We start from the raw sequence: 15,322 nt of genomic DNA, 5'->3' as shown, positions 1-15,322 counted from the left end.
TTGTTCCAGAAATCAAACCTATCATTAGCTTGCTGCCGAATAGTTGAATTTGTACTTTGCTATTTGGTGCTTTGAATTGGAGCTTCTGGCGAAAAAAGTAAAATCAAAGATCAGGCATTTATCCTTCTACCTTTTGGCATCTCATTACATGCAAATGAACAATAGCCGTTGATTTTTTAATTTTATACTGTTGGCTAGGATTGCAGAGGATTAACTAATGTTAATAGTCAAATAAATGCATGCAAAAACTGAGATTACCAGTGTACTTTTGTGATAAATTGACTCCAATTCAGAGCAGTATTTAAGGTTCACTCCTCATTTACACCAGCATGGCGATGGTCTTTGATTTTTTCCTATGTACAGATTTAACTGCATTATATTTATAAGTTTACGACACGGCTGGTGGCTCCCTTAATTAATGCTGTTGAATTAGTTTGTGCTGTTAGAGTAAGTCCTGCTAGACGCAGGAGGAGCTGTAGCATTCATTTCTGTGTGCAAGTGGAAAGTGGCTCAGGGGATAAAGTAGTGCTGGATTTGCATGGGGGGGACTGGGTGCGCGTAGTGTTTGTGTTACTTCTTCTGGGCACGCCGACTTTAATGGTTCCTGCTCTTTCCCCTTGCAGACTGTGAAACCATGGGAAACGCAGAAAGCCAAAACGTAGAGCACGCTTTCTACGGGGACAAACACGCCAGCCTGGGCCGAAAGCATACTTCACGCTCGCTTCGCCTCTCGAATAAAAGTTCTCGCCGGACGAGGCACGCTTCTTCAGGAAAAATTATCCACAGGAATTCGGAAGTGAGCACCCGCTCTAGCAGCACCCCCAGCATTCCCCAGTCGCTGGCAGAAAATGGTCTGGAGCCGTTTGCGCAGGAAGCCAATCTAGAGGACTTTGGGAGCCCCATTTGGGTGGACCGGATGGATATGGGCCTGCGGCCTGTCTCTTACCACACCGATTCCTCTGTTACTCCCAGCGTGGACAGCAGCACTGTTCTCACGGCGGCCTCCGTCCAGAGCATGCCGGACTCGGAGGAGAGCAGGCTTTATGGTGACGAGCCTACGTTTCTGGCTGAGGGCAACGGCAGGCCACATCGGTATACTACAAATGGGACGAACTTCATGGAGACCGCCAGCTTCAAGAAAAAGCGCTCCAAATCCGCAGACATCTGGCGCGAGGACAGTTTGGAGTTTTCACTTTCTGACCTCAGCCAGGAGCATTTGACGAGCAACGAGGAAATCCTAGGCTTGGCAGAAGAGAAGGATGGCGAGGCGGCCCGCGGGACAGAGGCAAGCAGCAGCCCCCAGCAGCTGGTCACCTGCCAGCGCGCCAATTCTATGACTGACTTGTATTCCCCCCAAACCCCAAGTGCTACGATAAACGGAGGCCCACGAAATGCCTTTAGCGGGTACTGTCGGAATTTAATGTCCGATATCCCAGATCTTGGGAGCCATAAGATGGCATCAGTTACTGCTGAGGACGCACCTTCCTACAGTAATTATAATACGCTTCCCTGTAGGAAATCTCACTGCCTTTCAGAAGGGGCCACCAACCCGCAAATTAGCCATAGTAACAGCATGCAAGGCAGAAGGGCGAAAACTACTCAGGTAAGGCAATTTTATTCTATGTAAAATGGAAGTGCATGACATTTGCTAAGCTTCTTTTGTAGATGGAGATATTCTGGGTTCTTCCAGGCTCTGATTTCATTCAACACCCCCTTTCCAAGAAGGGGGAACAAAGGGAACTGTAATCAGGAGAGAGCCGAGTGAAGTAGCCACAGGAACTGTCTTGCTCCTATTAATGTTCCATTCCTTATCCATAACTTCGTTGGGGCCTTTTCCAGTCTTCCATTCTCTGGAAAAGACAAATCTGCAGTTTGCCAACTAAAGATTTTTCTGTATGTTTTGCAGTGCTGACAGTGCCTTTCTTTTCAGGGTAGCTGCCAAAACTGATCACTCGGGGAGCTCGCATGCATCAGTTCTCCCTTCTCTGCCCTCCCTGCCCCTTTTTCATCCCACTGCATGCGCATGCATACCCACCCTTCAGCTGTTATGGCTGGAAGCAAAGGAGAGCCCTGTGAGCGTTTCCTCTGCCCTCCATCAGAAATCCTCACTGGACTAAAATTTCACTGAAATTTCAAATACCTGACATTCACATCTGTCCAAGACAACACTCGGAAACAGTGCTGTCCCCTTGGAAGAGATTGGCAGCCCTGCAAGCTCTCGGGCTACTTTTGCTCATCCACTGTAAACTGAAATGTCTGGAGAAGGTGCTGCTTCTGCTAGCCATGGAGGACAGAGGAGTACCTTCATCCATTAACAGACAACACACAGCCACGATGAGCTTTTCTGTCCCGTGCCCCTCCTACCTTCTGAACACTATCCTTGTGACCATTGTTTTGGTGGCTGCAACTGTCTTTGTTATGGTTTTGCCCTTTTTTTCTGGCTGTGCTACGTCTGATTGAGCTACACTGCACTGTCTTGTGCTGCAAACAGCATTTCTGCTCGTATGTGGCAGCCTGCCCTTATAGGGGAAAAAACAGAATGGGTTACAAACCCCATCCACCTGTACAAGTCACATATGATGTATACATGCAGGCATATTTTACTCATTTTTAGTTCATTTGGCTTGCCTGCTGGACCCTCTCAGATCAGTGCTCCAGCTGCCTAATGGAAGAGACTGTCTGTGACATCTTTCACGTTAACTACTTTCTAGCTGTGGGCATCTGCTCAGAAATATGGCCAGGGGACACAGACAGAACAGTCTGACCGCACAGGTCAGAGCTGTGCACTAAATTGCATGGCTCAGTGGCTCCCCTGATTTTTATCGCATGTTTTAGTACATGTGTCATGCAGTGTACACACCATGCCACGTGACCCAAGGGGGAAAAAATAAAGCAGCACGTTGCATCAAGGTCGGAGGCTGGCAGGCTTGCGTCCCGCTGCCAGGCTGAGCTTCTGGCAACGCATCAGCAGTGGAGATATTAGGCTTGACAGCGTGAGTCAGGCAGGTTGCAGTGTGCCACAGTAGAGGTGCTGGGCTGCGCTGGCGCGGAGGGCGAGAGGAGCCCCCCCAGCAGCTGACGGGGTGGGTATTGGCTGGCACTAACTTGTGAGCGCGGATGGAAAGGGGTTGCTGAGTGACTTCCTGGCTGTGCTTGATCTATGGAGATATATACTGCTTCTAAATATAAAAATGACGTCCTGAAACAGATGCTGTAATGTCCCACAACTGCAGCTTTGTACTTCAAAATCAGCTATGTATTTTTGGAGGTATTTTTACAGCGCTGGCATAGAAACTCTTTGGTGCTCCATTAAGACAGCATAGAATAAAAAACAAGAGAAGAATGAAAAAAAAGGATATTACTTGGAAGTCCTAAACATAGCAGCTTTCATTAAAGATTGTTAAGTGCTACTGCTGTCTCCTAGCCCTCTTTCAAGTGTATTTAAGAAAAAGAGAGCAGTGTTGTTGGTGAACAGTGAAACATTTTTTTTTTCTTCTTGATGCTTACTGCTATTAAGAAGGTTCTTCTGAGGCACTTAGTGAAAATCATGAATTTGTTTTCCACTTTGTGAGGCCTCAGCTCTATCCTGTGAAATTGCTTCGTGGGCTGGTTTCACTAAATGCATCTCTTGCGCTTGGAGACAGTGGCTGTAAGGAGTCTCAGCAGTGATTATTATTGCCATGAATAAAATCAACAAAATTAAAGCTTTGGAAAGGTCAAAGACTTCCAAGTCTTTAATCCTAATGGCAAGTAGTAAATATAAGGTACTTTGTCAGCAATGATTTCCATGTTAGCCAGACCTACCTTTAAGAAGTTTAGGGAAATGACTCTCATTATGTGTTTAATAAATAGAGTGAAAGGGATGTACAAATTTGCACACAGAATAAAAGGATTAGTTTCTTGATGAAGCTGATTAGGCGACTTGGATGGGGTGAAGGGGAAGGAAGCTACGAATTTATCTTTGTACCAGGGCTATCTGTGCGGTCCCCAGTCCTGTAGTATCTCAGCACTTTGTTCTCCCTCACCCAGACCCACTGGTGTGAAGTACAACATGATGATTACCCTAATTTACAGGCGGAAGCTGAGACACAGAGCAGGTGGCTGTGGTGCACCATTATTGTGCTCTGTGGGTCTGCTTGGTCTGTGCCAGCTGGTACTTGGGCATGCTTGGTACATGGCGGGTGGCATGCCCTGCCAGTGGTACTGCTTTGGCTCCCTCTACCCTTCTCAGTCTTTCAAAACTTTCTCATTGGGCTTCATGTTCTTGCTGATCTTCTTGCGCGCTGCCCCAGAGCCTGCAGTACACAACCTCAGTTTCATGCTCTAAAAACAATTTAGTGGCCTGAGGCAAAACTTTCTTGTTATTTCTGCAATTGTGAATGTCCATCCCCTGCTCCCACCCCCCAAAATAGTAGCTGTGTTGTAGGGACTCCACACAGGTGACCCAGGCAAAGTGCAGTGTGGTGTGGATGCAGTCAGTTTTTCCTCTTTGCCCCCAGAACAGCAAGCATTCACTGCCCCTCTTTTATTTAACAATGTAGAAGAAGCTAGGGACTTTGAGAAACTTACTCAAAGTCACCTAATTTAGTCTTAAAGCAAGGATTGAGGTTTGTACCTTGATCACTGTTGCCCATCCTCACAAAGGTTTGGAATTGTAATTGCCAATGTCTTTTTCACCTTCTGAAAAATCAGTGGTGAGACACTTGCATGTTGCTTTTAGTCTCACCTGCCCTGATGCTTAAAGTGCTGTAAGATCCCAATAGCCACTTGTAAGTAGTTCTTCACTAGTGCAGTTGCCCAAGAGGTTCCTAAGAGCTGAAGACACTGAGCACATGGTAGGACTGAGACCGTGGCAATAGAACGGTGCCCTTGTATTTGATTGCTGAATCTAGCCACTGTTACATGCATGTTATGTTTTGTCTAGGGGCTAAGTATTTTAGAAGTTACCAACTTCTTAAAGTTTCTGTGGTGTACTGACCACTGCTGCTGGAAAAACACATCCTTGCATGTATGACAGAAAGGTGGAGCTGGAATCACAGCCATACATGTTCTGGAATAATGCTTCATCCCATACTTTTTACAAGTATGTGATTTCTGTTTTAAAAAGATAAAACCCTTCTTTAATGGCCATTGTATTTAAGAGGATTTTTAAAATTTCCCTCTCTTCCAAATTTAAACCTTAAATTGAAATGTGGGAGTCACTTTTCCTTAATTGAGAAGGAGAGCCTTTAACGCTGGAGAGACAATTATCTTCAACATGCACAGCAATTAATATTCACAGAGTGGCTTTGGGGCACCCACGCAGCCATTCTGCTTTTCATAACATTTTAACATTAAGGGTTCAGATCTGCCGAAGCCAGACTTCCCATAGAGCTCTGTTGGAATGCTGTTTGGCTTTTGGAGCTGATGTGATGTAGGTGGAAAAGCTTAATTGGCTGACATTTTCACCCATTTTTGCTTAAAGGGAGGCTAGTTCCTGTTGGCTACAGCTTGTTCTGACTGTGAGTTGTGAGATCCCCAGGATCCTGCAGTTTGCTTATTGAGATCAAGATTTTTTGAAATGGCTCTGTTACGTCCAGCTTGCAGCTAAACATCTGCCTCCAAGATCTGCCTCCATTTTCTGGTGTCTGTTCAGAGAGAGGCTTAACCTTGTCTTCCTCTGCTGTCAAGAGCCCTAATTAAAGTCTCTGGAGGGGAATTAAGGAAGGGAAACCTTGAGATACAGTTTTGTGCCATTTCCACACCTGTCTTGCCACCTGCTTGTTCCATGTTCTCCCTCTGTGGGTGATTTTTGACTGCTCTTTTCTCTAGACCCTCAAACTGAGAGGATAGAAACCTTGCATAGGGTACGACCCCCTTCTGACATTACCAGCTTTAGTACGAGAGCGGTCAAGGGGACATATCCTGCACATACAGAAGATGTTCTGGCCACACAGCATACTGTGCTCCCCATGCTGCTGGGCCAGCAACATGTCTGTTGGTGTCTGCAGCGCATCAGTGTGAGGCAACCCTAACCGCTGCTGGTCTCCAGCTCTGCGAGCCCTGCTCCTGCCTGGCTGATTTTCATCCTGGTCAAGGTGGTGATGGCAATGGCAGCTGATAGCAAGTGGCCACTGACGTCTGGGATGCCTGCAGGTTTCCAGCACTGCTGTTTGGCTTGTAGGGAGAGAATTAGTGGTGGTGCCTGGTAGGTGTGAAGCAATGGACGGACTGTCTTTGCTGTGAGGAGTGATTGTGTTTTGAAAGCTGTATTTAGATTATGTATTCAGGTCATGATTCCAGTGTGCATTAAAATCCAAAGAGAAACAATGTCCAAAGGCAGTTCCACTTGGTGGACCTGTCCTACACAAGATGGGGTGCCTCTGTCCTCTTGTAGTGGCTAGCCCACTTGTGAGATTTGCAGGCCTGTTTGCAGTGTGTTCTGGATTATTCTCAGGAGTTTCAGCTATAGCATTAGTGTTGCAGCGGTGCAGGCCAAGGATTTTACGTAACTTTTAAGACGGAACAGCAGTAAGATGTGCTTTGACTCTGCAGGGAAAGCAAGTTCCTTCACAGCGTCTTCAGTCCAGTGTTTGTTGTGAAACTGAACAGGGGGAGAGTGAACAAATTTCCTGTCTAACTCATTTGGAAACAGCAAGTGTTTCAGTGCCAGCCTCAGACTACGTCCTTGGCGCATTAAATCCCCTGTAGTCAGATTTTCAGTTTTTTTCTATTTTTAGGGCTGTGCAGAGAGCCTGAAGGAATATGGGATTCATTAAAAAAAATCCTTTATAAAAAGTTTTGCAGAATAAGATAGGGATGAAATCAAGGTTTCCATGGGAATTAGATCAGGTTGTACACAGAAACCAGTCTAAAACTAATTTAGAATATCCTTTAAGTAGACAGTGGGGGGGGGGGGGGGCTTTTACCTTTTTTCTTAACCACCTTACAGAATTTTGTGTCAGGTTTGTGTTTCATTACATTTTGTAGGATAGCTACCCTCTAGAGAGCTGATACTTTTCTATAGAAGCTATGTAAAAATTCTTCACAAATGGTGCTCATTCATAGAGGCTATAGCCTGGGAGCATAAACAGGACCGCACTAGGTCAAATGAAAGATCCATCCAGCCCAGTACCTTGTTCCCCGGTTATTGAGTGCTCAGACAAAGAAAGAAACTGGGGGAGTTTGGGGTGATCTTCCCTTCAGGGCAAACTCCCTAATCCCAGTGATTTGCAGCTTCCTGAGTGAGGAATGTATCCAACACTGTCAGATCAACCTGTCCCCCATGAATTCTCTTCTCTGAATTTTCATTTTCTACTGTTGGCTTCCCACAGTATCCTGTTCACTCTCTGCATACCATTAGTGACCTTACAGGCTTCTCTTATAGCCCTCCTCAATTACCTCTTTTCCAAGTCTTCAGCTATTGAATCTCTTCTCTGATGGAAGTGATTCTGTGTTTCTGTATTCCAATTTGTAGTCTGGGAAACGTAGCTGTTTTCAACCTAAATACCATTCTTAATGATACTGACCCAGATCACTAAATCTTAATCATTTGAGTCCAGATGGAATCAAAGAGAGAAATAAAGACCATAGAATCATAGAATCGGTAAGGTTGGAAGGGACCTCCATGCTGATGTTCTTTATCGTTAAATTGCAGTTAATGACACATAGCTTAATAAATGCCTAAAAATAAAATGTTACAGTTTTTCTGTGATAGTGTCCGTCTAGCTGTTTCATATCCCTGTTCACGCAGTTCTGTAGCACCTTTCAGACTGAGTCCTTCCGAAGGTCTGAGATGCAACCTGAGCTGCTCTCTGAACCTCAAAAAGTCAAAGATCCTCAAATTGACCGGTTTAGCTAGCCTGACTCAGGGGCTGAATCCCATGGGAGAGCACTCATCAGCCAAACCACTTTGCTGAGCCCACTGAAAAACAACCGTACTAAAAAGATATGTACAGCTATGTTTTCAGCTACTAGCCAAACAGCTGGCTGAGCGCCGGCACCAGCTCAAACCAAGGGGTGGAAGAGGGCTGGGGGGGAAGGCGTAACCACCAGTTTGTGGCAGCCCAAGCTTAAACCAGTGTAAACTGCTTGTGAATCCACATCTTTGGTGCCAGTGGTTACTTGCGCTGGGCACCTGGATACACAGGGAGTGTTGTGGTTCTCAGTGCATCTGAATGACCAGACCCATCCGACTAGACCAAATGAGCTGTTTATAGCCTGGCTACCTGGAAGTGGATTCAGCATGAGTTTGGCAGAAAAACTTGAATAGAGGGCAAGAGGCCTTGGCTGCTGTGTCACCATGCTCCCATTCCCAGATGGATGAGATTAGATCAAGTCAGGATATTTTAAAGCAAACAGCAGTCACTCCCTTCAAAGAGCACACCTCTGCCTCGGTGTTGTCAAGGAAAGGGGCATGTGAAAATGAATGTTTTAGTCTCTGGTTGGCAAATATTTTGATCCTCTTTTGAAGATCTTAATTGTTTTTCTGCCTTTGCTTTTGGTCTGCAGCCAGTGGAAAGAAACCGGCAGTCCTGAGATCTGATATAGCTCCATTCAGTCAGGTTTTTTAAACAGCAGGACTTTGACATTTATACATTTGAAGTGCTTGTACCACTGGCAGTAATTGTATTCTCTGTAAACCTATATATGCTGTGTGTTTTTAGAAGTACTTTCCATTTAAAAATCACAGACAGGTTGCTCCAGCTGACTGACTGATGGACTGTGCTTACTTAGATGGATGCAATTTGCAGTAGTGATCCTTTCCAATGAAGCATTCTGCTGAAACGTTTCTTTTGAGAGTGCTTCAGCCAGCGATCCTGTGACTAGTCATCATCCCAAATGGCAGACGTTTCCCCGCTCCCTTAAGTTACATGACTGCTCAGGTGAAACCTCCCAAAAGACATATTTTGATTTCAAGGTGCTGTTCCAGGCATTCTTTTCCTCTTTCCCTCTTCTACCCACTTGGTTACATTTCTTAGGAAGAATTGCCTCTTCTTGGCACTGAGTGAACAATAAGTAACCTAATCCTGTATTTTACTTTGAGGATTTTGGTCAAGCATGTTGCCATTTATTTAACTTGAGCGTGGTCAGGCTGTTTGCATTAGTTTATGGTTAGCTCAGTCCCTGTAGAACCTTTCTTCGTCTGGGTGGTCTACTGGGATAAAAGCAGGATAAAGTTTTGTGGAGTCCTTAGCATGTCATTTGGGAACAGAGGGATTAAATACTGCAGTGCTCAAGAACTGTGAAACTTCCTCCCGCTGCTGGAGGACCAAAAACGAATTTCCACCGCGAATCTGGACAGGTATCACAAGTTGTGTATTAAGGTTCCGTGTGCTGGGACCACACGGAAAGACACTTTACTGGATTATAGTTTGATTCTCATTCATGGTATTATATACTTTAGCCCCCAAAAGTTAGTGCTAAAGTCAGGCAAAAGCTGATTTGTTCAGATCCCATGGTAGAGCTTCGAGCTGTTTCTTGTTAAGGGGTTTGTTGTCCTTTAACGGTGTATTCTCTAATGGACATGGATTTCTCTCTCTCTCTCTTTTTTTTTTTTTTTAATTAAGGAAAACCAAAACATCATCCCACTTCCCCTTCCCTAATACTTTAACTTTCAGAGATGCAAGAGTAACTTTTCAAATATGAACAGATTGCAGACTGATGCCACAAAATTGTCATGAGTTGGTAAAGAGCTCCAAACTAACTTGAAGAGAAGGTTAAAGCTGTCCCTGCTATTTTACTGCACTTTTGTGGAGGACAGTTTCATTTGCAACATTTTTCTGTCTGTACAGCCTTCACTAAGACTTACACTGTGCAGATTCACAAAGAAGTTCTGAAACCAAAATGCACTGAAATCCATTCCTTAATACTCTCTGAGGGAATGCACGATATTGCCCAGAAACCTGTGACTGTGGCATAAACTGTTCAAGATAGGAATGAGGCTTACTGCTAGAAGAACTATCTAGAGGTCTGGGTTAGTATTATTTTGTCTTGAGTAAATTGCAGTTCAGAGAATCACAGCTAAAGTTCTACTTGCTGATTAAACCACTCCAAGCAGCTTTAATAGTGTATATATGTGGGGTTTTTAATTCCTTCAAACACATGAAGGACTGTTGCACCACTGTTGTGACTGCACAAGGGGCAGGAACCAAAGCTGCTTTTATATATCAGTATCTGATCTCCTTGAATTCCCAAAGTGTCAGCTCAGTGTCTCTTTCTGGTATCCCCATACAAAGCATAGCTGGCTTGTAAGTGTGCCTCGCCGGACCTCAGAGCCCTCCTAGGAAGTGTAAACCCGTCAAACAGAAAACTCCTTTGGTTTGCCCTGCATTGCTCATGTTGATTTGTGCCTATCAACTTATTTCTCTAAAGCCTCCTAGCAATCCAGTATAGCCCGACTAAGTCTCATATAGTATTGCCCTGTTACACACAGGCCTGTAGATACCTTCTAAGCATTCTTCAGTATCAGCTCCCAGTGTCCAGCTGACGTTGTTCGTTATGGTACTAGCAGATCTCATTCATGTAATTCTTATAATCCCTCTGACTTCATAGTGAATTGTGTGGACATGATTCAGTATGATTTTAACAATTTTCAAACCTGTATTCCTCCCAGAGAGAATGAGCTATTGAGCTGCTTTTGTGTTCTCCATTGCAACCTTAAAACCATTTCTCCCTATTAGGTTTAGATGAAATTTATAAATGGTCCAGCTTCCTGGAAAGTTTTGACTCTTTTCAAGACAGGTAAGTGTAGGTTAACAGATGATCAAGTTACTCTGGTGAAAGGATTTCATTTTGATTTGGAGAAAATTGTACCTAAACAGAACACCTTTACCACTGAATGATGATACAATTAGCACTGAATAGAAAAGAAAAATAGTATAAGGACAATCTTTTTCTATATAGGAGATCCTGTATAGAGATACCAGGCATATAAAAGCATGCTAACTTTAAGGTTGTTTAGCTATTCTGTTTTAAGTTTATTCTGTGGTGCTTGCCTAACTAGCAATCAGACAGGTTATGCGCAATTTCAGGATGTTGCTGAATGTTCACAGCTAATTGCTGTGTTGCTAAATGGGACAGAGGAACTGAGAATTTGTGTCCTCTTGAATGGAGCTCCTTCCAAGAAAGAAAACATTCTGGCACCTTTTACTAGCCAGTAATTTCAATCTAATAGTTAATTTAGAAAAAAGTATTATCCAAGTAAGGAATTGTTTATATTAGAGAAGTAAGAGTTTTCCTGCTAAATCGGTCCAAGGTGCCTAAAATGCCCATGAATCACTGCTATCAGTCAAGCAGAAGAAAGTGATTCACTAGTGTATTTAGCAGTGCTTTTGGTGGAAAGTTTGATAAGTGCATAGCTATTGTAAGCACTCTGAATGTTTCCAGTCATGAGCCAGAGTGTTTGGGGAAGATTTATCCCATCCAGTGGCCTCTTGCTAACAGAGGCCAGTACCGACTGTGTTCAAAAAGCTGACAAGCACTCTTGGAACCTGCCCCCAAAACTTTTCATCTGATCCTCACCAGCTGAAGGTTACTCTTTTTCTCTAGTATAAGGGCTTTTGTATATTGTCTAAATCTAGCAAGCATTTTAAACAAATGTGACCATAGTGGGCATCCAAAGGTAGTTACCTCACGAGAGTGCAGAAGGTAGAGCACCGGTATGTTAGCCTTGTATAGCTTGTGTTATACTCTTCTTTCCCAATAGCTTGCTTTGCATGAAGCCCCGTGTTTATGTGAGATCTAAAACATATATTTAAGTGGGTTGCAAATGCTTCTACTAATATTTTACACAATTGGTTTATCAGTAAAATTGTATTTGATGGGGCTGTGATAATTCCACTTCATTATGCTTGGCTGTTATTAAGGCTGCTTTAGCTGTTCTGGCATGTAGCCTTCTTGCTGGGCCTCATTTCATTGCTTTTAATAACAACGACAGCATTCAATCTGCCTCTAGTTTTTAACTCTGCGGTGCATCCATCTGGCCCAAGGCATTCCACCTTTCACTCCTATTTCATTCCTTCTCTGTGTGATAAATTACTGTCTGCTGAACTTCTTTTCATAAATTCTGGATATTTACAATCAATAGGATAGCACTGTCAATGTAAGAAATGATGCAACGACTTCATCATCTTCAACAACAGCAGGGGTATAGGATTTTGATGAAAGTTGCATTATCAGTTGCTGCTTTGCTATCAGGGCAATTAGATAATGTGGTACAGTCACTAGAGCCTGTTTAGTTCTCTTTAGCCAATAGTTTTTATGCTATTTTCTCCCTGCACTTTATGTAACAATATTAAATCAAAGCCACAAAGCCTCTGTTTATTCAATTTGTCTTCTTCATGGATTAAGACCTGTTCTGTTTGGAAAATTCCAGGAATTAGTATTCCCATGGCTTCCATGATCGGTCTTGGGTGAAATGCCTTTTTTTGCTGCATGTTTTCTACTTTGTGCGATCAGTTTAATGATTTCCACCTCCCTCTTGCTTTACACTCCAGCCCTCATATGCCTGAAGTTAGGTAAACAGCAGTAGGAAGCCTAAGGGGCAGTACAAATTTTAGTTCCAGTCTTGCTTTTGGTTCCTGTGATACTCTCTCTGGGCAAATATGTTCCTCTGCTTGGACACAGCTGTTTGCCAGGCTGAAACTATAAAACATAGGATCTCTGGCAAGGTGCAAAATACTGAGTTCAATGTCCAGATTGTTACACAGAGTTAAATAATTTTTTTTAAAAAAAACAGTGAAATGAAAAGGAGCCCCTTGATGATAGCCATTTGAATTCCAGAATAATTTGCTGATGATTAGTTATAGTCTGCTTGTAATGTCCCAAACTCCAGGCTTCAGAGATATGCAGATCACAGTGCTCAGATGTCTCCCAGCTCCTGCAATGTGGCTGGCACATGCCAGTCTGGATCCTAATGGGCGGCTACAGAGACTCTGGGCAAGAGTGAGAGAGGTGAATTTTGAAGCTTGGGCAGTGCCTGTAACTAACTGTTGACCTCAGAGCCTTTACCTGGGAAGTCCTTTCATCCAGGAGTGAGATCTTTTCATTAGAAAGCTCTTGTGGCATATCCTGTAATGGCAGCAGAGCAGTAATAGGTCTTCCTTGGAGGAGACATTGCTGTCGTCTGTGGGGCTCTTTGAGAAATGGAGCAGGAAGCACAAGTAATTCTTAAACAGGAGTACGTGGTGTTGCGTTTGCATCTGGGCAGTACCCTGTGGTGGCCAAATCAGTAGGAGCACTGAAGGCTGGATCCCAAAGCCAGGAACCCCTATCTCCATCGATCTCGGCACTGGAGAGCAGCACTGCTGACAGTGCTGGTGCCGTTTGGGATACTTAATCTCAAGCATCCTAGTTTGAAAGTTTGCCGAAGTAATTTTGTGCCCCCGGTGATGGCTAAATCCAACCCTTCTACTAGATATTGCTTACCTTGGAGTATTATCCATTCAGCCTCGGCATATTTCTGAAGAAGCATAATACTGAACCTCTCTTAACTTTCTGCTTAACTCTTTAATTGAATGCCTTTCAATGTGCAGATTACAGCACCGTGAGATGGCCACAGCAAATCCAGTCTGATTCTTGAGAGCTTTTCATACTGTCCAATGAGAACTGGCTGACATAACAGCACGAACTCAAAAAGTCAAAGACCTGTGTAATGAATACTCTTAACCCTACTAACCCTTACAGCAATCATCGCATACAGCAGACTTCATAAAGCACTAATCTCACTGAATGCTACATTTCATAATTCATGAACATGAACAGTATTAGCAGGCTGTAACTTTTGAACCATTCTGGCCTTTGTATACTCAGGCACTCATCCTACCAAAGGGCTTGAATCGTTTGGCTAGCAATCTCCGATCGAGAGATTTAAGAGAGGAAAAGGGAGTGCAGAGAGCAGAGGAAGATTAGGGGCGCAGCTCTATCAGTATGGTGGAAAGATCTTTTGACCCATCCAAGCTATCACTTGCATTATGGAAAGATTATAAAGATTTTTGCAAAATGCACCAGAATTTAAGCACTTGACTGTAGATGACATTCACTCTTTGAGTTTTCTGTCTTCCCATTTTTCTGTAAATTGGAAGCCATTATGCTCTTACATGAGTTACTCGCTATAATTCCCACTGGGATGGAGAAACCGAGGCAATTAATGCTGTGTCTCATCAGGGTTATGCAAGCAGGCTGTGTCACACTGAGCGCTAGGAGTCCTGAGACCCTGCATTTCAGCACGGTCCCTAAACGCCTCCAGGTAGACTTTGAGTTGTGAAAAAATGCTCCACATATGCTGAAAAAACCCAGGAAGGTTACTGGCTGGTTTACAACTCCTATCTCCTTCAAGTCTGTGGGTCTGCTTTAGTGGCTCTCTTTTTCTTTCTTTCTTTCTCTTTTTTTTTTTTTTTTTGGAACAAACTAATTTTAGATAACTACTTTAAACAGGCTTTCTGAGAGTTACATAAGGTAGGCTTTTCAAATTAAGTCTGTATTTTCTATATAGCATGGAGAAAATAATTACTAGAAAGTTATTGATTAAATGATTTATCTAAAATAAAAATCTCAAAACCTCAAATAATTTTTGTGGCCACAGTTACATAATATTCACTGCAAAATGCAAATTTGTTTATGCTATAAGAGTGACACACTTTTTCCCTTTTAAAAAGGGTGTCGATTTTGTAGAGAAGCTGCAGAGGGGGGAAAAAAAAACCAACCCAGAAAACAAATGCAAAAAGCAGTCATTCTGCTTATATAACCATCCTGGTAAACATCATGGACCCGACTCCGTTCTGTGGTGCTCCAGTTTTAGGCTGAGGGGACTCTCTCGACAGAGAGGCAGTTACTCGGGTTTGTAAGCGTTGCGAGTGTATAGCTATCTGCCGGTCGTGGCTCCCTGACCGGGGTCACAAAGCAGTGTTACGGCCCCATCCAGCTTTTTGTGATGAGTGCTAAAATTCACTCCTGGCACTGTTGTGGAAACACTGGTTTCTGAGCAGTGCTAGTTCTGCTCCCCAAACATCCGTGGTTTGCGGTGTTGTAAGAAACGGGAAGATAATTGGCCTCCAAAAACAAGTGCATTGGAACAGCAGGAAAAAAAATGTGTTGTTATGAAACCTGCTCTGTAGGAGTAGATCATTGCACTTACAGGAAACCCTGCTCAACTCATTCAAATGCAGTGGGAGTAAAGGAATATTGGCCTGTCCGGAGCAGCTTGTCTATCGGCTATGTGTTACATTAAATAACCAGACTGACTAGGATAACTGTGTTCGCTGAGCGGGGAAGGAAGTGGTTATTCTTCCAGCTGGACGCCAAGTCTCCCTCGAGAGGTAGCATTTATAAGGAACTAGCTCAT

At 43.6% G+C, this 15,322-nt stretch overlaps 1 protein-coding gene across 4 annotated transcripts in view; it reads left to right on the top strand.

Annotated features, from left to right (window-relative positions):
• The first annotated feature begins 607 nt into the window (after positions 1–607).
• TIAM1 (TIAM Rac1 associated GEF 1) overlaps positions 608–15,322 on the top strand; it is an 84,025-nt gene continuing 69,310 nt past the window's right edge. For 3 of the 4 annotated variants that reach the window (XM_062573200.1, XM_062573193.1, XM_062573183.1), the window contains exon 1: positions 635–1,603. In XM_062573200.1, the coding sequence (XP_062429184.1) occupies positions 635–1,603 (969 nt within the window). Of the gene's footprint in view, positions 1,604–15,322 lie in introns of all 4 variants that reach the window. The other variant, XM_062573210.1, reaches the window with a different exon arrangement.

This window comes from Rhea pennata, chromosome 1, assembly GCF_028389875.1.
Source record: "Rhea pennata isolate bPtePen1 chromosome 1, bPtePen1.pri, whole genome shotgun sequence".
Classification (NCBI taxonomy): domain Eukaryota; kingdom Metazoa; phylum Chordata; class Aves; order Rheiformes; family Rheidae; genus Rhea; species Rhea pennata.
This window is presented reverse-complemented; position numbering and strand designations above follow the sequence as displayed.